Source organism: Engystomops pustulosus, chromosome 9 (assembly GCF_040894005.1).
Source record: "Engystomops pustulosus chromosome 9, aEngPut4.maternal, whole genome shotgun sequence".
Taxonomy (NCBI): domain Eukaryota; kingdom Metazoa; phylum Chordata; class Amphibia; order Anura; family Leptodactylidae; genus Engystomops; species Engystomops pustulosus.
The window spans coordinates 1,857,826-1,880,178 of NC_092419.1; the positions used below are offsets into that span (position 1 = coordinate 1,857,826).

Consider the following 22,353-nt stretch of genomic DNA (forward strand, 5'->3'; position numbering starts at 1 on the left):
GTATATAAAGTCCAGCGCTGGGGGGGTGAGGAGCAGTCACTGTATATAACGTCCAGCGCTGGAGGGTGAGGAGCAGTCACTATATATAACGTCCAGCGCTGGGGGGTGAGGAGCAGTCACTGTATATAACGTCCAGCGCTGGAGGGTGAGGAGCAGTCACTGTGTATAACGTCCAGCGCTGGGGGGTGAGGAGCAGTCACTGTATATAACGTCCAGCGCTGGGGGGTGAGGAGCAGTCACTGTATATAACGTCCAGCGCTGGGGGGTGAGGAGCAGTCACTGTATATAACGTCCAGCGCTGGGGGGTGAGGAGCAGTCACTGTATATAACGTCCAGCGCTGGGGGGTGAGGAGCAGTCACTGTATATAACGTCCAGCGCCCCCCCCCCATGTGATACTGGTAGATGATCCGGAGAAGGGTAAAGGTGCCGCCCCTTTGACATGTTGGTAACTTTCTTTGTTAGGACCATGTGACTACAAACTGTTGAAGCTCCGCCCCTCAGAGATCCTCCTGATAACCAGTAAGACGTTAAGGGTTAACGCGGATAAAGTCCTGGATGACGCCGCCAGGAGCAAAACCCCTCGCTTCAGGTAAGTGACCCCAGAGGTGGGAGGGACTGCTGCACGTTCCTGACTATTGATTGAGTTTTCCTAAATTCTCAGGAATGACCCCCTGGGCCCGGCCGTGTCTGGGGTGACGCAGGAGCTGTCCCGGCTGGCCGACTTACCCCCCGGCTCCCTGCTATCACTCTGCCCTGTCAATGATCTGCAGATAAAGGAGCTGGAGGTGGTAGAGGGGGTGAGCAGGGTGAAGCGGCTGGAAGGAACCTTGAGGGGCTTCAGCTGCCCCAACAGCCCCCGATTCCCCTCCCAGGTGATGTCACCACTGACCTCTATACACCGCGTGACCTCGCAGTTTCCTCTGTCGCTCAAACCTTCTCCCGTTTCATCCTCTTAGTATCTGCGCATGGAGCGGCGATCACAGGTCATGGACGAGCTGGAACGTCTCCGCTTCCTGACCTCCGACCAATCACTGAGCCTCCTGCCCGAGTACCAGCAGAGAATCGATGTGAGTGACAGGAGAGGATGATGAAGGATCCGCGGCTCCTGCGCTTCTTCTCATCCTTCTCCTCCTGTGGCCTCAGGTCCTGCGCACCCTGCAGTACATAGACCATGGCGGAGCCGTGCAGCTGAAGGGACGTGTAGCCTGTGAGGTGAGCAGCCACGAGCTACTGGTGACGGAGCTGGTGCTGGACGGAGCATTGTCTCCCCTCAACCCCGAAGAAATCGCTGCCCTGCTCTCCTGCCTCGTATTCCAGCATAAAACACAGTGTGAACCACGGCTGACAGACACACTAAAAGAGGTGAGAAAACATACAACTGCTATAATACTGCCCCCTATGTACAGGAATATAACTACTATAATACTGCTCCCTATGTACAAGAATATAACTACTATAATACTGCTCCCTATGTACAAGAATATAACTACTATAATACTGCCCCCTATGTACAGGAATATAACTACTATAATACTGCCCCCTATGTACAAGAATATAACTACTATAATACTGCCCCCTGTGTACAGGAATATAACTACTATAATACTGCCCCCTATGTACAGGGATATAACTACTATAATACTGCCCCCTATGTACAAGAATATAACTATTATAATACTGCCCCCTATGTACAGGAATATAACTACTATAATACTACCCGTATGTACAAGAATATAACTACTATAATACTGCCCCCTATGTACAGGAATATAACTACTATAATAGTGCCCCTATGTACAAGAATATAACTACTATAATACTGCCCCTATGTACAGGAATATAACTACTATAATACTGCCCCCTATGTACAGGGATAACACTACTATAATACTGCCCCCTATGTACAAGCATATAACTACTATAATACTGCCCCCTATGTACAAGAATATAACTACTATAATACTGCCCCCTATGTACAGGAATATAACTACTATAATACTGCCCCCTATGTACAAGAATATAACTACTATAATACTGCCCCCTATGTACAGGAATATAACTACTATAATACTGCTCCCTATGTACAGGAATATAACTACTATAATACTGCCCCCTATGTACAGGGATAACACTACTATAATACTGCCCCCTATGTACAAGCATATAACTACTATAATACTGCCCCCTATGTACAGGAATATAACTACTATAATACTGCCCCCTATGTACAGGGATAACACTACTATAATACTGCCCCCTATGTACAAGCATATAACTACTATAATACTGCCCCCTATGTACAAGAATATAACTACTATAATACCGCCCCCTATGTACAAGAATATAACTACTATAATACTGCCCCCTATGTACAGGAATATAACTACTATAATACTGCCCCCTATGTACTAGAATATAACTACTATAATACTGCCCCCTATGTACAAGAATATAACTACTATAATACTGCCCCCTATGTACAGGAATATAACTACTATAATACTGCCCCCTATGTACAGGAATATAACTACTATAATACTGCCCCCTATGTACAGGAATATAACTACTATAATACTGCCCCCTATGTACAGGAATATAACTACTATAATACTGCCCCCTATGTACAGGAATATAACTACTATAATACTGCCCCCTATGTACAGGAATATAACTACTATAATACTGCCCCCTATGTACAGGGATATAACTACTATAATACTGCCCCCTATGTACAAGAATATAACTACTATAATACTGCCCCCTATGTACAGGAATATAACTACTATAATACTGCCCCCTATGTACAGGAATATAACTACTATAATACTGCCCCCTATGTACAGGAATATAACTACTATAATACTGCCCCCTATGTACAGGAATATAACTACTATAATACTGCCCCCTATGTACAGGAATATAACTACTATAATACTGCCCCCTATGTACAGGGATATAACTACTATAATACTGCCCCCTATGTACAAGAATATAACTACTATAATACTGCCCCATATGTACAGGAATATAACTACTATAATACTGCCCCCTATGTACAGGAATATAACTACTATAATACTGCCCCCTATGTACAGGAATATAACTACTATAATACTGCCCCCTATGTACAGGAATATAACTACTATAATACTGCCCCCTATGTACAAGAATATAACTACTATAATACTACCCGTATGTACAAGAATATAACTACTATAATACTGCCCCCTATGTACAGGAATATAACTACTATAATACTGCCCCCTATGTACAGGAATATAACTACTATAATACTGCCCCCTATGTACAGGAATATAACTACTATAATACTGCCCCCTATGTACAGGAATATAACTACTATAATACTGCCCCCTATGTACAGGAATATAACTACTATAATACTGCCCCCTATGTACAGGAATATAACTACTATAATACTGCCCCCTATGTACAGGAATATAACTACTATAATACTGCCCCCTATGTACAGGAATATAACTACTATAATACTGCCCCCTATGTACAGGAATATAACTACTATAATACTGCCCCCTATGTACAGGAATATAACTACTATAATACTGCCCCCTATGTACAGGAATATAACTACTATAATACTGCCCCCTATGTACAGGAATATAACTACTATAATACTGCCCCCTATGTACAGGGATATAACTACTATAATACTACCCCCTATGTACAAGAATATAACTACTATAATACTGCCCCCTATGTACAGGGATATAACTACTATAATACTGCCCCCTATGTACAAGAATATAACTACTATAATACTGCCCCCTATGTACAAGAATATAACTACTATAATACTGCCCCCTATGTACAAGAATATAACTACTATAATACTGCCTCCTATGTACAAGAATATAACTACTATAATACTGCCCCCTATGTACAGGAATATAACTACTATAATACTGCCCCCTATGTACAGGAATATAACTACTATAATACTGCCCCCTATGTACAAGAATATAACTACTATAATACTGCCCCCTATGTACAGGGATATAACTACTATAATACTGCCCCCTATGTACAAGAATATAACTACTATAATACTGCCCCCTATGTACAGGAATATAACTACTATAATACTGCCCCCTATGTACAGGAATATAACTACTATAATACTGCCCCCTATGTACAGGAATATAACTACTATAATACTGCCCCCTATGTACAGGAATATAACTACTATAATACTGCCCCCTATGTACAGGAATATAACTACTATAATACTGCCCCCTATGTACAGGAATATAACTACTATAATACTGCCCCCTATGTACAGGAATATAACTACTATAATACTGCCCCCTATGTACAGGAATATAACTACTATAATACTGCCCCCTATGTACAGGAATATAACTACTATAATACTGCCCCCTATGTACAGGAATATAACTACTATAATACTGCCCCCTATGTACAGGAATATAACTACTATAATACTGCCCCCTATGTACAGGGATATAACTACTATAATACTACCCCCTATGTACAAGAATATAACTACTATAATACTGCCCCCTATGTACAGGGATATAACTACTATAATACTGCCCCCTATGTACAAGAATATAACTACTATAATACTGCCCCCTATGTACAAGAATATAACTACTATAATACTGCCCCCTATGTACAAGAATATAACTACTATAATACTGCCTCCTATGTACAAGAATATAACTACTATAATACTGCCCCCTATGTACAGGAATATAACTACTATAATACTGCCCCCTATGTACAGGAATATAACTACTATAATACTGCCCCCTATGTACAAGAATATAACTACTATAATACTGCCCCCTATGTACAGGGATATAACTACTATAATACTGCCCCCTATGTACAGGAATATAACTACCATAATACTGCCCCCTATGTACAGGAATATAACTACTATAATACTGCCCCCTATGTACAGGAATATAACTACCATAATACTGCCCCCTATGTACAGGAATATAACTACTATAATACTGCCCCCTATGTACAGGAATATAACTACCATAATACTGCCCCCTATGTACAGGAATATAACTACTATAATACTGCCCCCTATGTACAGGAATATAACTACTATAATACTGCCCCCTATGTACAGGAATATAACTACTATAATACTGCCCCCTATGTACAGGAATATAACTACTATAATACTGCCCCCTATGTACAGGAATATAACTACTATAATACTGCCCCCTATGTACAGGAATATAACTACTATAATACTGCCCCCTATGTACAGGAATATAACTACTATAATACTGCCCCCTATGTACAGGAATATAACTACTATAATACTGCCCCCTATGTACAGGAATATAACTACTATAATACTGCCCCCTATGTACAGGAATATAACTACTATAATACTGCCCCCTATGTACAAGAATATAACTACTATAATACTGCCCCCTATGTACAAGAATATAACTATTATAATACTGCCCCCTATGTACAAGAATATAACTACTATAATACTGCCCCCTATGTACAGGAATATAACTACTATAATACTGCCCCCTATGTACAAGAATATAACTACTATAATACTGCCCCCTATGTACAGGAATATAACTACTATAATACTGCCCCTATGTACAAGAATATAACTACTATAATACTGCCCCCTATGTACAGGAATATAACTACTATAATACTGCCCCCTATGTACAGGAATATAACTACTATAATACTGTCCCCTATGTACAGGAATATAACTACTATAATACTGCTCCCTATGTACAGGAATATAACTACTATAATACTGCTCCCTATGTACAGGAATATAACTACTATAATACTGCCCCTATGTACAGGAATATAACTACTATAATACTGCCCCCTATGTACAAGAATATAACTACTATAATACTGCCCCCTATGTACAGGGATATAACTACTATAATACTGCCCCCTATGTACAGGGATATAACTACTATAATACTGCCCCCTATGTACAGGAATATAACTACTATAATACTGCCCCCTATGTACAAGAATATAACTACTATAATACTGCCCCCTATGTACAAGAATATAACTACTATAATACTGCCCCCTATGTACAAGAATATAACTACTATAATACTGCCCCCTATGTACAGGAATATAACTACTATAATACTGCCCCCTATGTACAGGAATATAACTACTATAATACTGCCCCCTATGTACAAGAATATAACTACTATAATACTGCCCCCTATGTACAGGAATATAACTACTATAATACTGCCCCCTATGTACAAGAATATAACTACTATAATACTGCCCCCTATGTACAAGAATATAACTACTATAATACTGCCCCCTATGTACAAGAATATAACTACTATAATACTGCCCCCTATGTACAGGAATATAACTACTATAATACTGCCCCCTATGTACAAGAATATAACTACTATAATACTGCCCCCTATGTACAGGAATATAACTACTATAATACTGCCCCCTATGTACAGGAATATAACTACTATAATACTGCCCCCTATGTACAAGAATATAACTACTATAATACTGCCCCCTATGTACAAGAATATAACTACTATAATACTGCCCCCTATGTACAGGAATATAACTACTATAATACTGCCCCCTATGTACAGGGATATAACTACTATAATACTGCCCCCTATGTACAAGAATATAACTACTATAATACTGCCCCCTATGTACAGGGATATAACTACTATAATACTGCCCCCTATGTATAAGAATATAACTACTATAATACTGCCCCCTATGTACAGGAATATAACTACTATAATACTGCCCCCTATGTACAGGGATATAACTACTATAATACTGCCCCCTATGTACAAGAATATAACTACTATAATACTGCCCCCTATGTACAAGAATATAACTACTATAATACTGCCCCCTATGTACAGGAATATAACTACTATAATACTGCCCCCTATGTACAGGAATATAACTACTATAATACTGCCCCCTATGTACAAGAATATAACTACTATAATACTGCCCCCTATGTACAGGAATATAACTACTATAATACTGCCCCCTATGTACAAGAATATAACTACTATAATACTGCCCCCTATGTACAAGAATATAACTACTATAATACTGCCCCCTATGTACAAGAATATAACTACTATAATACTGCCCCCTATGTACAGGAATATAACTACTATAATACTGCCCCCTATGTACAGGGATATAACTACTATAATACTGCCCCCTATGTACAAGAATATAACTACTATAATACTGCCCCCTATGTACAGGGATATAACTACTATAATACTGCCCCCTATGTATAAGAATATAACTACTATAATACTGCCCCCTATGTACAGGAATATAACTACTATAATACTGCCCCCTATGTACAGGGATATAACTACTATAATACTGCCCCCTATGTATAAGAATATAACTACTATAATACTGCCCCCTATGTACAGGAATATAACTACTATAATACTGCCCCCTATGTACAAGAATATAACTACTATAATACTGCCCCCTATGTACAGGGATATAACTACTATAATACTACCCCCTATGTACAGGAATATAACTACTATAATACTGCCCTCTATGTACCGGAATATAACTACTATAATACTGCCCCCTATGTACAGGGATATAACTACTATAATACTGCCCCCTATGTACAGGAATATAACTACTATAATACTGCCCCCTATGTACAGGAATATAACTACTATAATACTGCCCCCTATGTACAAGAATATAACTACTATAATACTGCCCCCTATGTACAGGAATATAACTACTATAATACTGCCCCCTATGTACAGGAATATAACTACTATAATACTGCCCCCTATGTACAGGAATATAACTACTATAATACTGCCCCCTATGTACAGGAATATAACTACTATAATACTGCCCCCTATGTACAGGAATATAACTACTATAATACTGCCTCCTATGTACAGGGATATAACTACTATAATACTGTCCCCTATGTACAGGAATATAACTACTATAATACTGCCCCCTATGTACAGGAATATAACTACTATAATACTGCCCCCTATGTACAGGAATATAACTACTATAATACTGCCCCCTATGTACAGGAATATAACTACTATAATACTGCCCCCTATGTACAAGAATATAACTACTATAATACTGCCCCCTATGTACAGGAATATAACTACTATAATACTGCCCCCTATGTACAGGAATATAACTACTATAATACTGCCCCCTATGTACAGGGTTATAACTACTATAATACTGCCCCCTATGTACAGGGTTATAACTACTATAATACTGCCCCCTATGTACAGGGTTATAACTACTATAATACTGCCCCCTATGTACAGGAATATAACTACTATAATACTGCCCCCTATGTACAGGAATATAACTACTATAATACTGCCCCCTATGTACAGGAATATAACTACTATAATACTTCCCCCTATGTACAGGAATATAACTACTATAATACTGCCCCCTATGTACAAGAATATAACTACTATAATACTGCCCCCTATGTACAGGAATATAACTACTATAATACTGCCCCCTATGTACAAGAATATAACTACTATAATACTGCCCCCTATGTACAAGAATATAACTACTATAATACTGCCCCCTATGTACAGGGATATAACTACTATAATACTGCCCCCTATGTATAAGAATATAACTACTATAATACTGCCCCCTATGTACAGGAATATAACTACTATAATACTGCCCCCTATGTACAGGGATATAACTACTATAATACTGCCCCCTATGTACAAGAATATAACTACTATAATACTGCCCCCTATGTACAGGGATATAACTACTATAATACTGCCCCCTATGTATAAGAATGTAACTACTATAATACTGCCCCCTATGTACAGGAATATAACTACTATAATACTGCCCCCTATGTACAGGGATATAACTACTATAATACTGCCCCCTATGTACAAGAATATAACTACTATAATACTGCCCCCTATGTACAGGGATATAACTACTATAATACTACCCCCTATGTACAGGAATATAACTACTATAATACTGCCCTCTATGTACAGGAATATAACTACTATAATACTGCCCCCTATGTATAAGAATATAACTACTATAATACTGCCCCCTATGTACAGGAATATAACTACTATAATACTGCCCCCTATGTACAAGAATATAACTACTATAATACTGCCCCCTATGTACAGGGATATAACTACTATAATACTACCCCCTATGTACAGGAATATAACTACTATAATACTGCCCTCTATGTACCGGAATATAACTACTATAATACTGCCCCCTATGTACAGGGATATAACTACTATAATACTGCCCCCTATGTACAGGAATATAACTACTATAATACTGCCCCCTATGTACAGGAATATAACTACTATAATACTGCCCCCTATGTACAAGAATATAACTACTATAATACTGCCCCCTATGTACAGGAATATAACTACTATAATACTGCCCCCTATGTACAGGAATATAACTACTATAATACTGCCCCCTATGTACAGGAATATAACTACTATAATACTGCCCCCTATGTACAGGAATATAACTACTATAATACTGCCCCCTATGTACAGGAATATAACTACTATAATACTGCCTCCTATGTACAGGGATATAACTACTATAATACTGTCCCCTATGTACAGGAATATAACTACTATAATACTGCCCCCTATGTACAGGAATATAACTACTATAATACTGCCCCCTATGTACAGGAATATAACTACTATAATACTGCCCCCTATGTACAGGAATATAACTACTATAATACTGCCCCCTATGTACAGGAATATAACTACTATAATACTGCCCCCTATGTACAGGAATATAACTACTATAATACTGCCCCCTATGTACAGGAATATAACTACTATAATACTGCCCCCTATGTACAGGGTTATAACTACTATAATACTGCCCCCTATGTACAGGGTTATAACTACTATAATACTGCCCCCTATGTACAGGGTTATAACTACTATAATACTGCCCCCTATGTACAGGGTTATAACTACTATAATACTGCCCCCTATGTACAGGAATATAACTACTATAATACTGCCCCCTATGTACAGGAATATAACTACTATAATACTGCCCCCTATGTACAGGAATATAACTACTATAATACTTCCCCCTATGTACAGGAATATAACTACTATAATACTGCCCCCTATGTACAAGAATATAACTACTATAATACTGCCCCCTATGTACAGGAATATAACTACTATAATACTGCCCCCTATGTACAAGAATATAACTACTATAATACTGCCCCCTATGTACAAGAATATAACTACTATAATACTGCCCCCTATGTACAGGGATATAACTACTATAATACTGCCCCCTATGTATAAGAATATAACTACTATAATACTGCCCCCTATGTACAGGAATATAACTACTATAATACTGCCCCCTATGTATAAGAATATAACTACTATAATACTGCCCCCTATGTACAGGGATATAACTACTATAATACTGCCCCCTATGTATAAGAATATAACTACTATAATACTGCCCCCTATGTACAGGAATATAACTGCTATAATACTGCCCCCTATGCACAGGGATGTAACTACTATAATACTGCCCCCTATGTACAGGAATATAACTACTATAATACTGCCCCCTATGTACAGGAATATAACTACTATAATACTGCCCCCTATGCACAGGGATGTAACTACTATAATACTGCCCCCTATGTACAGGAATATAACTACTATAATACTGCCCCCTATGTACAGGAATATAACTACTATAATACTGCCCCCTATGTACAGGAATATAACTACTATAATACTGCCCCCTATGTACAGGAATATAACTACTATAATACTGCCCCCTATGTACAAGAATATAACTACTATAATACTGCCCCCTATGTACAGGAATATAACTACTATAATACTGCCCCCTATGTACAAGAATATAACTACTATAATACTGCCCCCTATGTACAAGAATATAACTACTATAATACTGCCCCCTATGTACAGGGATATAACTACTATAATACTGCCCCCTATGTATAAGAATATAACTACTATAATACTGCCCCCTATGTACAGGAATATAACTACTATAATACTGCCCCCTATGTATAAGAATATAACTACTATAATACTGCCCCCTATGTACAGGAATATAACTACTATAATACTGCCCCCTATGTACAAGAATATAACTACTATAATACTGCCCCCTATGTACAGGAATATAACTACTATAATACTGCCCCCTATGTACAAGAATATAACTACTATAATACTGCCCCCTATGTACAAGAATATAACTACTATAATACTGCCCCCTATGTACAGGGATATAACTACTATAATACTGCCCCCTATGTATAAGAATATAACTACTATAATACTGCCCCCTATGTACAGGAATATAACTACTATAATACTGCCCCCTATGTATAAGAATATAACTACTATAATACTGCCCCCTATGTACAGGGATATAACTACTATAATACTGCCCCCTATGTATAAGAATATAACTACTATAATACTGCCCCCTATGTACAGGAATATAACTGCTATAATACTGCCCCCTATGCACAGGGATGTAACTACTATAATACTGCCCCCTATGTACAGGAATATAACTACTATAATACTGCCCCCTATGTACAGGAATATAACTACTATAATACTGCCCCCTATGCACAGGGATGTAACTACTATAATACTGCCCCCTATGTACAAGAATATAACTACTATAATACTGCCTCCTATGTACAGGAATATAACTACTATAATACTGCCCCCTATGTACAGGAATATAACTACTATAATACTGCCCCCTATGTACAAGAATATAACTTCTATAATACTGCCCCCTATGTACAGGAATATAACTACTATAATACTGCCTCCTATGTACAAGAATATAACTACTATAATACTGCCCCCTATGTACAAGAATATAACTACTATAATACTGCCCCCTATGTACAGGAATATAACTACTATAATACTGCCCCCTATGTACAGGGATGTAACTGCTATAATATTTCTGGTCTTGCCCTCAGGGTGTGAAGAAGGTGAAGGAGTTGGCGGAGCGTCTTGCGCTGATACAGCGTGATTGCGGCCTCAGGGAGTCTGTGGAGGATTTTGTTGCTCAGTACAAGTTTGGGCTGGTGGAGGTTGTGTATGAATGGGCTCGTGGAATGGTAATGTCCATCATCTTTATCACAGCTGAGTTTTTGCTACAATGATATCTTGTCTATTTCTTACAATGTTTCTCCCCTCCGTTATTTCCAGCCCTTCTCTGAGATTATGACTCTGACTGACATCCAGGAGGGGCTCATTGTACGTTGCGTGCAGCGGCTGGATGAAGCGTGCAGGGATCTGCGCTCTGCTGCCCGCCTGGTGGGAGACGCCACGCTCTGCGCCAAGATGGACGCCGCCTCACAGCTCATTAAGAGGGATATAGTGTTTGCTGCGAGTCTGTACACACAGTGATCTCACCATGAGCTCAGGATTCTACTGGGTGTCCTGTTGTCAGCCACGCCCACATAGCAGGACTTACCGTCTATCATTAGATTTTACTTATGGTGCCCTGTATTTTCATTTTTGGGCAGTCAGCATGGCAGACCCTCTAGATGGTGTCACTCCTGAGCAGACCTCCAGCAGTACGACTTACCCCTATGAGCTCCGCCTCCTGGGCTGCTATCGGGGGAGGGTCGGGATGAAATAGAAGGGGGTTCAGGGACCTGCACCGGGGGACAGCGGGTCCTGGGTATTACTGGTCACTGGGGGGGGGAGGGGTCCAGGGACCTGCACAGGGGGGACAGCGGGTCCTGGGTATTACTGGTCACTGGGGGGGGGAGGGGTCCAGGGACCTGCACAGGGAGGACAGAGGGTCCTGGGTATTACTGGTCACTGGGGGGGGGGTCCAGGGACCTGCACAGGGGGACAGTGGGTCCTGGGTATTACCGGTCACTGGGGGGGGTCCAGGGACCTGCACAGGGGGACAGTGGGTCCTGGGTATTACCGGTCACTGGGGGGGAGGGGTCCAGGGACCTGCACAGGGAGGACAGCGGGTCCTGGGTATCGCCCGTCACTGGGGGGGAGGGGTCCAGGTACCTGCTATCGGGGGAGGGTGGGGATGAAATAGGAGCACTTCTATCCTCTGGGGACGATGTGGCGGCTCACGTGCAGTTACATCCGGGTCCTCCATGCTGTAAATTACAGAAATATAGAAAATAAATCGGATTTCTGTCTCTTCTGGTGATTTGTTCAACTGATTGTGAGATTTTAGTGTTGATGTAAAAGGACACGGCTGCAATACCAGACCCTGCCACAGACAGGGGGGGCGCTGTGTCTGGGGTAAATGCAAGATAATGGGAGAGGGTAATCACTGCCCTGATGATGGGTAACGTGGCCTGACACCCCTCGAAGGGCGATCACGTGTCCTGCGTCTTTGTGTTCCAGCACCATGGTGACGGTGAAGCAGTAGGAACCAGGGACCTTCCTCGTGGTGTCATCACCTTCTGCTCGCAGCCGCTCCGGACATCAGGCATAATACACCAGGGACATCGCGCGTAGATCCCGGGGCTGCGGTATCTTCTCCGATTTGTTATCCGTGGCCCCCGGAAGCTGTCTGGGGCATTACCAGAGCCCCTCCGTGTTACACTGTGCAGGGGCAGTTCTCCTCCTCCTGTGTGCTGAATCTTCCTCTGCTGCAGTGTCATCAGGCCTAGGGAGGGAGAAAGTGTAACAGCCTGTGAAGCTGCAGCATGGAAGGGCTCTAGTAACAGCACAAGGGTGAAGGAGGCCACGGATATATAATATAAAGCAATGTCCTGGTTATCGGGATGGAGTTTTGATGGTGAATTTGCGATTGTCATCTAATGACCGGTTATTGGCGTCTTCTACAGACCAGGGGGAGGGTAGAGGGGCAGCACAGGGGGGGCAGCGGGTCCTGGGTGTCGCCGGTCACTGTGTGGGGGGGGGGGGGGTTGGGGGTCCAGGGACCTGCACAGGGGGACAGCGGGTCCTGGGCATCGCCGGTCACTGGGGGGACGGAGGGTCCTGGGTGTCACTGGGGGGGGATGGAGGGTCCTGGGTGTCGCCGGTCACTGGGGGGGGGGGGGGGGGGCGGAGGGTCCTGGGTGTCGCTGGTTCCCGGTGGGGGGCGGAGGGTCCTGGGTGTCGCCGGTCACTGGGGGAGGGGGGCGGAGGGTCCTGGGTATCGCCAGTCACTGTGTGGGGGGGGGGGGGGGGGTTGGGGGTCCAGGGACCGGCACAGGGGGACAGCGGGTCCTGGGCATCGCCGGTCACTGGGGGGACGGAGGGTCCTGGGTGTCACTGGGGGGGGATGGAGGGTCCTGGGTGTCGCCGGTCACTGGGGGGGGGGGGGGGGCGGAGGGTCCTGGGTGTCGCTGGTTCCCGGTGGGGGGCGGAGGGTCCTGGGTGTCGCCGGTCACTGGGGGAGGGGGGCGGAGGGTCCTGGGTGTCGCCGGTCACTGGGGGGGGGGGGGCGGAGGGTCCTGGGTGTCGCCGGTCACTGGGGGGGGCGGAGGGTCCTGGGTGTCGCCGGTCACTGGGGGGGGCGGAGGGTCCTGGGTGTTGCCGGTCACTAGGGGGGGGGGGGGGGGTTCAGGGACCTGCACAGGGGGACAGCGGGTCCTGGGTATTACCGGTCACTGGGGGGGAGGGGTCCAGGGACCTGCACAGGGGGGATAGCGGGTCCTGTGTATTGTGCCTAATACTTGGTGTTTCCAACTCGGCAGAGAAAAATCTCCAGGTTCTTATAGAAAACAAACCACCTCTAGGGACCAGTGGAAAGCCCTGGGATGATGGAATCGCTCTATACGTGGCCGCTGTTCACACTACTATCAAAACACGCAACCTGCCGCAGACCGCAAACTATTATTCCCGCTGAGCGATCACATGACGCGCTCCTCGCTGCTGATTGGCCAGTAGGCTTTTCGTGCGGCGGAAGTGGTTTAGGGTGGGGCGGAAATGAATTACTAGTGCATCGCTGTGATTGGTTGACTGACGTCAGCGGTTGGCAAACGCGTCGATGTTGGTTGGCGTCCGCCGGAAAGGTGACGATGACGTATAAATCGTGCGCCCGACATTTCTCAGCCCAGGTAAATAGTTGTGTTTTGTGGCCGCTGCGGGTGTTGTCTGTGTGTGCGGGCGATGTTTGTGTAGGTGGCTCCTGGGGCCCCGTGTAGCACTGGGGGAGGGTTTCCTTCATGTTTGTGGCTTCTTTCATCCCCGGTTTTAGGAATTTTACGTCAATAAACCGAAATCCTGGTAAAATAAGAAATTCTGAAACTTTATTATCGATTTTGGGTCTCAATTTTGTAACCACTTGCAGGATCTCTGCTTGCTGTCAGTGAATAGGAGGATTTGCCCGTGTTTTCAGTGGCTGACACACTGTAACGAACCCGTGCATTTTCCGGATGGAGACTGGAATGTTTCCATACACTGACAGCAAGCAGAGATCTTGACGAGGAGCCCACCATGTATTTATTGCTGCTTGATTACTCCTTCTGATAGAGCTCTGTCCGGTGAAGTGAATGGAGCACTTGTGGACCCCCATTCCCAGGATCAGTTGAGGTCGGACCCCCAGAATGATCTGATGCTTATAGATGAATTGACACGAATCTGCCCCCCCCCCCCCCCCCATACACGAGGCTTCAGGGCTGGAACCTATTTACGTAATTGCCCTTTTCTCCCTGTCCAGGTGTCCGTACCCCCCGATCACCATGGTGGCGTTACCCCCCGTCCTGACAGAGGAGGAGGAAGCTCTGCAGAGGAAATTTGCCAAACTTAAAAAGAAGGTTTGTTGATGAGGAGTCTCTGGTTTTTGTACAATTGGGAGTTTCTCTCTGCTGATTGTTCCCTCCATTGTCCTGTAAATGTGTCCTGGTCGTGTGATGATTATTATCAGGTCACCTACCTGTCACCTACCTGAGGTCAGAAGAAGAGATCTCAGCCTATGGAGGATGTAAACATTTGTGTATGTTAGTAGCAGCAGGACTGTGACACGTGGATTCATATTCCAGGATTACAGCTCCACAGCCCCCAGAAGGTGACTACACGTTGTAGAAGTTTCCTCATTGAATGCTACAGCAGAGAGCACAGCAGTGAGAGGACTTCCCCCCTCCCCCGTACAATATACATCCAGATTTATACCAACACTTTACACCTAAACTCCTCAGATCCCACACACAACCTGCAGGTCAGACACTGTATAAGACGAGTGGATCCAGACTTTTAGTGCAGGTGCCTCCTGGACATATTGTCGGATTGGCTGCCCCTCCCTGCACTGCCCCCAATACAGCAATATGTCACGTGGGAACTGAGGCTTCGGGTTGGCTCATCTCTAGCAACGATGGGGGACACTTCTCATATCCAGCACTGAGTACTATAAAGTCTCTTAGACCCCCGATGCATCCGTCAGGCCCAGCCTGGGGTAGTGTTTAGGCTTACGTGAGTGACGCCCCCAGTAGCCCTCCGCCGCCGGCTGCACCCTCCACACCGAGGAATAATCACAGTATCTGGAAGTGCGCAGAACCTTGATAGAGGCGACGATATACGCCCCTCTGTGTATCTTGAGTCCTGGAGAATCTTTGTCCTTTCCTTTAATTCTATTCATTACTTATCTCATGGCAGAAAAAAGCTTTGCTGGCGCTGAAGAAGCAGACGTCCACCAGTCAGACCAGCCAGGCCGGCATCAAGAGATGTGAGTCACTATCCTTTACCTATGTACTTTCCTCCAGAAATAGCGCCACTCTTCATCAGTGGACCTACATGGTACTGCAATAATTACCTTCAAGGGATTTCCCATAATTCACTCTGGTATCAGGACACTGCACACTGTGGGCTTTGTAATGGAGCACAGGGGTCCCCAGCTGCCATGAGGTTGAGTGGTGGTCTTATGACCGATCGCTGCTTCATTCATTTCAGTGCAAGAGCTGGAATTGGTTTCATTTGTGGGACAATCCCTTTAACAGTCCTGAGCCCCAGGATCAGCCCCTGCGCACAGCAGTCTTCCTGGTCCGGGGAACATGTCTATAATTGTCCATGTCCCTTCCTGTAGCTTTATCAGACCAGCCAGCAGTGGACACGGCCACAGCCACGGAACAAGCCAAGATGCTGGTGAAGACCGGAGCCATCAGTGCCATCAAATCCGGGACCAAGAACAGCGGATTCAAGCGCTCCCGGACCCTGGAGGGAAAGCTCAAGGTGACGTCTGTCTGACCTTGTAGATGGAGATGCAGAGAGTTTATATCTTACCTGGAGCTGACAGATCCCTTTAAGTATCTGTGTATAATGGACTGGTCTGTAACCCATTCGGACCCACGTCCTGTAGAGATACAATGGTGCAGGTCCATGTCATGTATCTTATGTGTGGCCTCTGGATGAGAAGGGGTGAGCCTTTTAGTCTTCTTGTTCGTTGGACCTGTGCTGTAGCTTTACAGGGAGACAGTGTAACAGCCTGTAAAGCAGGAGCACGGAGGGGCTCTGATAACCCCTTCCCCATCCTCCCCAAGAGCCCTTCAGACTCTATAGCATAATTTTAAAACTTTATTTTAGAAAGGAGGCCATTGATGGCGAATATAAGACGATTCCCACAGTCCCGGTGCCTGGGACTTGTGATGGGACAGGATTAACCTGTTGGGAAGGTCCTGGCTCCAGTTGTATCTCATGGCTTCATCTCGGATGAGCCCGGACCCTACATCTCTTCCCTGTCCCTTTACCTACAATGAGCCTCTGCTTGTCTCTGTAGGACCCTGATAAGGGCCCGGCCCCCACCTTCCAGCCCTTCCAGCGCAGCGTCTCTGTGGACGAGGACCCCGCCGAGGTAAACTCCTTTCTTACCTGTCGTAGCTGTGAGCACCGAGACCCCGGCTCATAACACGTATCCGCTTCTCCCCCTCCAGGGCCTAAGGCGCAACCAGAGGAAGTCTCTGTACGAGAGGTGAGTCTCCTACCATAACCTCCTCGGATCTTCTGTTCCCCAAATTCATCTATTAACCCTTTCTCCTCAGCTTTGTCAGCTCCAGTGAGCGCATGCGAGACCCCGAGAGAGAGGCGGAGGACAGAGAGAGCGACAGAGAAAGCCGCCGCGCTGGAGACCGAGAGCCCTATGAACGAGACCACGGGAGAGAACGGGAGCGGGAAAGAGACAGGGACAGAGACAGAGACCGGAGCGATCGAGAGAGGGAACGGGACAGAGAAGGTTTCCACCGGAGTATGTACAGTGCTGGCCCTGATCCCAGGAGCTTACAGTCTAATCCTTCTCTCTAGGGCTTGTGTGAGGTCAGAAATAATTGACTGATTTCTTCCATAGCCAGTCATGCTGATTCATTGAATTCTACCTTGTGCAGGAGCAGGACTCCAGGTCCTAGGACTACAATGAGTCCTCCCCGCAGGACCTGCACCAGGCAGTGATCAATGAATGAGCTTTGACTTGAGTGTTTCTTTAAGAGTTGCAATACCAGACACAGCCAGGACATAAGGGGGGTGCTGTTGAGTCAGAGAGCAGATGATCTCCTAGATTGTAGGGTCCCTATAGACGCCATTATATGACCCACATGTCATGTACCAGGTGCTATCTGTATATATCATGTCCTGCTGTATACACAGGGTCCGACTCCTTCCCAGAGCGCCGCGCACCCAGGAAGGGGAACACGGTGTACGTGCACGGCGTGGGCATGAAGAAGCAAACGCTCACCGACGCCTTCGCCAAGTTTGGTAAAATCATAGACGTGGCGACTGATTCTCCACGGAAGTAAGAGCCGCCCATGGATCCTGGTCATGTGATGGGATGGATGAGCGGCTCTGACCTCTGACCTCGCGTTTCCTCTTACAGCTGCGCTTTTGTTACATTTGAGAAGATGGAATCGGCAGACCTGGCGGTCCAGGAGGTGAGGATGATGGGGGTTATAAGACGTCTGCACTGCCTTGGGGGCACAGTCTCCTCATAGGATGGGGGATACACTGAGTGAGATATTGGGGGATACACTGAGTGAGATATTGGGGGATACACTGAGTGAGATATTGGGGGATACATTGAGTCCTCTGAGTGAGATATTGGGGGATACACTGAGTCCTCTGAGTGAGATATTGGGGGATACACTGAGTCCTCTGAGTGAGATATTGGGGGATACACTGAGTCCTCTGAGTGAGATATTGGGGGATACATTGAGTCCTCTGAGTGAGATATTGGGGATACACTGAGTCCTCTGAGTGAGATATTGGGGGATACACTGAGTCCTCTGAGTGAGATATTGGGGGATACACTGAGTCCTCTGAGTGAGATATTGGGGGATACACTGAGTCCTCTGAGTGAGATATTGGGGGATACACTGAGTCCTCTGAGTGAGATATTGGGGGATACACTGAGTCCTCTGAGTTAGATATTGGGGGATACACTGAGTCCACTGAGTGAGATATTGGGGGATACATTGAGTCCTCGGAGTGAGATATTGGGGGATACACTGAGTCCTCTGAGTGAGATATTGGGGGATACACTGAGTCCTCTGAGTTAGATATTGGGGGATACACTGAGTCCACTGAGTGAGATATTGGGGGATACATTGAGTCCTCGGAGTGAGATATTGGGGGATACATTGAGTCTTCTGAGTGAGATATTGGGGGATACATTGAGTCCACTGAGTGAGATATTGGGGGATACATTGAGTCCTCTGAGTGAGATATTGGGGGATACATTGAGTCCTCTGAGTGAGATATTGGGGGGTACATTGAGTCCACTGAGTGAGATATTGGGGGATACACTGAGTCCACTGAGGGAGATATTGGGGGATACACTGAGTCCACTGAGGGAGATATTGGGGGATACACTGAGTTCACTGAGTGAGATATTGGGGGATACATTGAGTGAGATATTGGGGGATACATTGAGTGAGATATTGGGGGATACATTGAGTCCTCTGGTTGAGATATTGGGGGATACATTGAGTCCACTGAGTGAGATATTGGGGGATACATTGAGTCCACTGAGTGAGATATTGGGGGATACATTGAGTCCTCTGGTTGAGATATTGGGGGATACATTGAGTCCACTGAGTGAGATATTGGGGGATACATTGAGTGAGATATTGGGGGATACATTGAGTCCTCTGAGTGAGATATTGGGGGATACATTGAGTCCTCTGAGTGAGATATTGGGGGATACATTGAGTCCTCTGAGTGAGATATTGGGGGATACATTGAGTCTTCTGAGTGAGATATTGGGGATACACTGAGTCCTCTGAGTGAGATATTGGGGGATACACTGAGTGAGATATTGGGGGATACACTGAGTGAGATATTGGGGGATACATTGAGTCCTCTGAGTGAGATATTGGGGGATACATTGAGTCCACTGAGTGATATATTGGGGGATACACTGAGTCCTCTGAGTGAGATATTGGGGGATACACTGAGTGAGATATTGGGGGATACATTGAGTCCTCTGAGTGAGATATTGGGGGATACACTGAGTGAGATATTGGGGGATACATTGAGTCCTCTGAGTGAGATATTGGGGGATACATTGAGTCCTCTGAGTGAGATATTGGGGGATACATTGAGTCCTCTGAGTGAGATATTGGGGGATACATTGAGTCCTCTGAGTGAGATATTGGGGGATACACTGAGTCCTCTGAGTGAGATATTGGGGGATACATTGAGTGAGATATTGGGGGATACATTGAGTCCTCTGAGTGAGATATTGGGGGATACATTGAGTCCACTGAGTGATATATTGGGGGATACACTGAGTCCTCTGAGTGAGATATTGGGGGTCTAGGTCTCCATTGTGAATGTCTCCTCCCCTTGTATCTGCAGCTTAATAACACAATGATGGAGGACGTGTCGGTGAAGGTCAGCATCGCCCGGAAGCAGCCCATGCTGGATGCAGCCATAGAGAAGTCCGTGTGGGGTCAGCTGGGTGAGTATTCGGGGGGCTGCTCGCTTCCTGCTCTCTCTGTTATCAGCCATTTTATCTCTCAAGTCCATAGTGTGGAGAATATCCAAAAAGATTACCCGACCTCCGCTGTATTATTACTGCCCCTATTGCATGATATGCTCCTGTCATCAGCCCCTCTGATCAGGTAATTGCGGGGACCCCAGGGCTGTGCGCGGGGAACCCCCTAGGAAAAGAAATCTCTGTGGGCTGATCAGACTACACACAGTTTGTTTGTAGTCTGTAACCAAGGAGAAACCGAATCCTGCGCAGAGGCCGTAGACGCAAAATGGAAAATAGTTTTTGTGTAAAATTTTCACATTTTTAGTTTAATTTAATTTTGAAAGAATTGAAGCCATAAAAACACTTTGTGAAAGGGGGAAATTCCTGGATAAACCTGTGCTGTCTCCTCTCCGCAGCCTTCCACAACAGCGCTAAGGGGTCCCACAAAGACAAGAGGGCGCAGGTCATCTATTCGGAGGATTTCTTCAGCGCGTCGTCCTCTGGTGCGGGGGGAGGCACCACCGGGGGGGCACCTCCTGGGAAAGAGGCATCAGACGCCTCCTAGGATTACGGGGTTTGTAGTCATAGTATCTTATGTGTCACTGTGTGATCTGCCCCCTAGAGGACGGGGATGATATCTGCCCCTGCGACCCCCACAGTCAGGGACCGGTAATGTCTGATGTTTTGTACTTCACTGATTTCGCTTTCTGTGGAACTTGTAAATGTTAAATTCTGTATAATAAACAACTACAACTCTCATCGGATTCATACACTGCCCGTACATAGAAGGCTACACCCCAGGAGTGCAGTAAGGGGAGTGCGGGTGTTAGTCCTGAATCCAGTGCTGAATAATATGAATTTTATCCATATGATTATTTATGTCCATTATCAGATGCACAAGATAAATGACCATCATGTCAGACTCCCATGATGCTCTGCGGTGGAGGATTCCTCCCATGTAGACAAGATTCTTAAAGGGCATCTAGCACCAGGATGAAGGACAATATGCAAATGAGCCTGGGGGGCTCCAGTCTCCATAGCTGTTAATTGAGCCTGGAGCCCCTCAGGCTCATTTGCATACAGCCCCTCAGGCTCATTTGCATACAGCCCTTCATCCTGGTGCTAGATGCTCTTTAAATATAATCAGCATAAAAAATATCACATTCTGTAATTCACTGTTATTAACAAAAATCCGCCATTTTTCCGATATTATTCCAACCGGTCTCTATCAGTCCTGCTGTACACAATTTTGGTTGTCCCTGGATACGACCATCAATCTTCTGACTAGGCTCTTTCTGGACAGATTTTTCTCGTGA

At 44.6% G+C, this 22,353-nt stretch overlaps 2 protein-coding genes across 3 annotated transcripts in view; both read left to right on the forward strand.

The window, feature by feature from the left end:
• Positions 1-12,595, forward strand: part of SKIC2 (SKI2 subunit of superkiller complex) — a 28,141-nt gene extending 15,546 nt beyond the window's left edge. Inside the window, 6 exon segments of the mRNA XM_072123264.1 lie at positions 464-590; positions 663-873; positions 958-1,068; positions 1,145-1,363; positions 12,132-12,272; positions 12,364-12,595. Of these exon segments, the coding sequence (XP_071979365.1) occupies positions 464-590; positions 663-873; positions 958-1,068; positions 1,145-1,363; positions 12,132-12,272; positions 12,364-12,564 (1,010 nt within the window). The 3' untranslated portion in view covers positions 12,565-12,595.
• Positions 12,596-15,092: 2,497 nt separating this feature from the next.
• NELFE (negative elongation factor complex member E) lies at positions 15,093-21,796 on the forward strand. Of its 2 annotated transcripts, none has more exons than XM_072123784.1 (11): positions 15,093-15,200; positions 15,803-15,899; positions 16,735-16,804; positions 17,162-17,307; positions 17,852-17,926; positions 18,006-18,043; positions 18,114-18,316; positions 18,712-18,856; positions 18,938-18,992; positions 20,917-21,019; positions 21,454-21,796. In XM_072123784.1, the coding sequence occupies exons 2-11, from the start codon at positions 15,825-15,827 to the stop codon at positions 21,600-21,602; spliced, it is 1,059 nt and encodes a 352-aa protein (XP_071979885.1). In that variant the 5' UTR covers positions 15,093-15,200; positions 15,803-15,824; the 3' UTR covers positions 21,603-21,796. The 2 variants fall into 2 exon arrangements, with proteins under 2 accessions (XP_071979885.1, XP_071979884.1); XM_072123783.1 differs by lacking the exon at positions 15,093-15,200 and adding an exon at positions 15,209-15,260.
• The last annotated feature ends 557 nt before the right edge of the window (positions 21,797-22,353 follow it).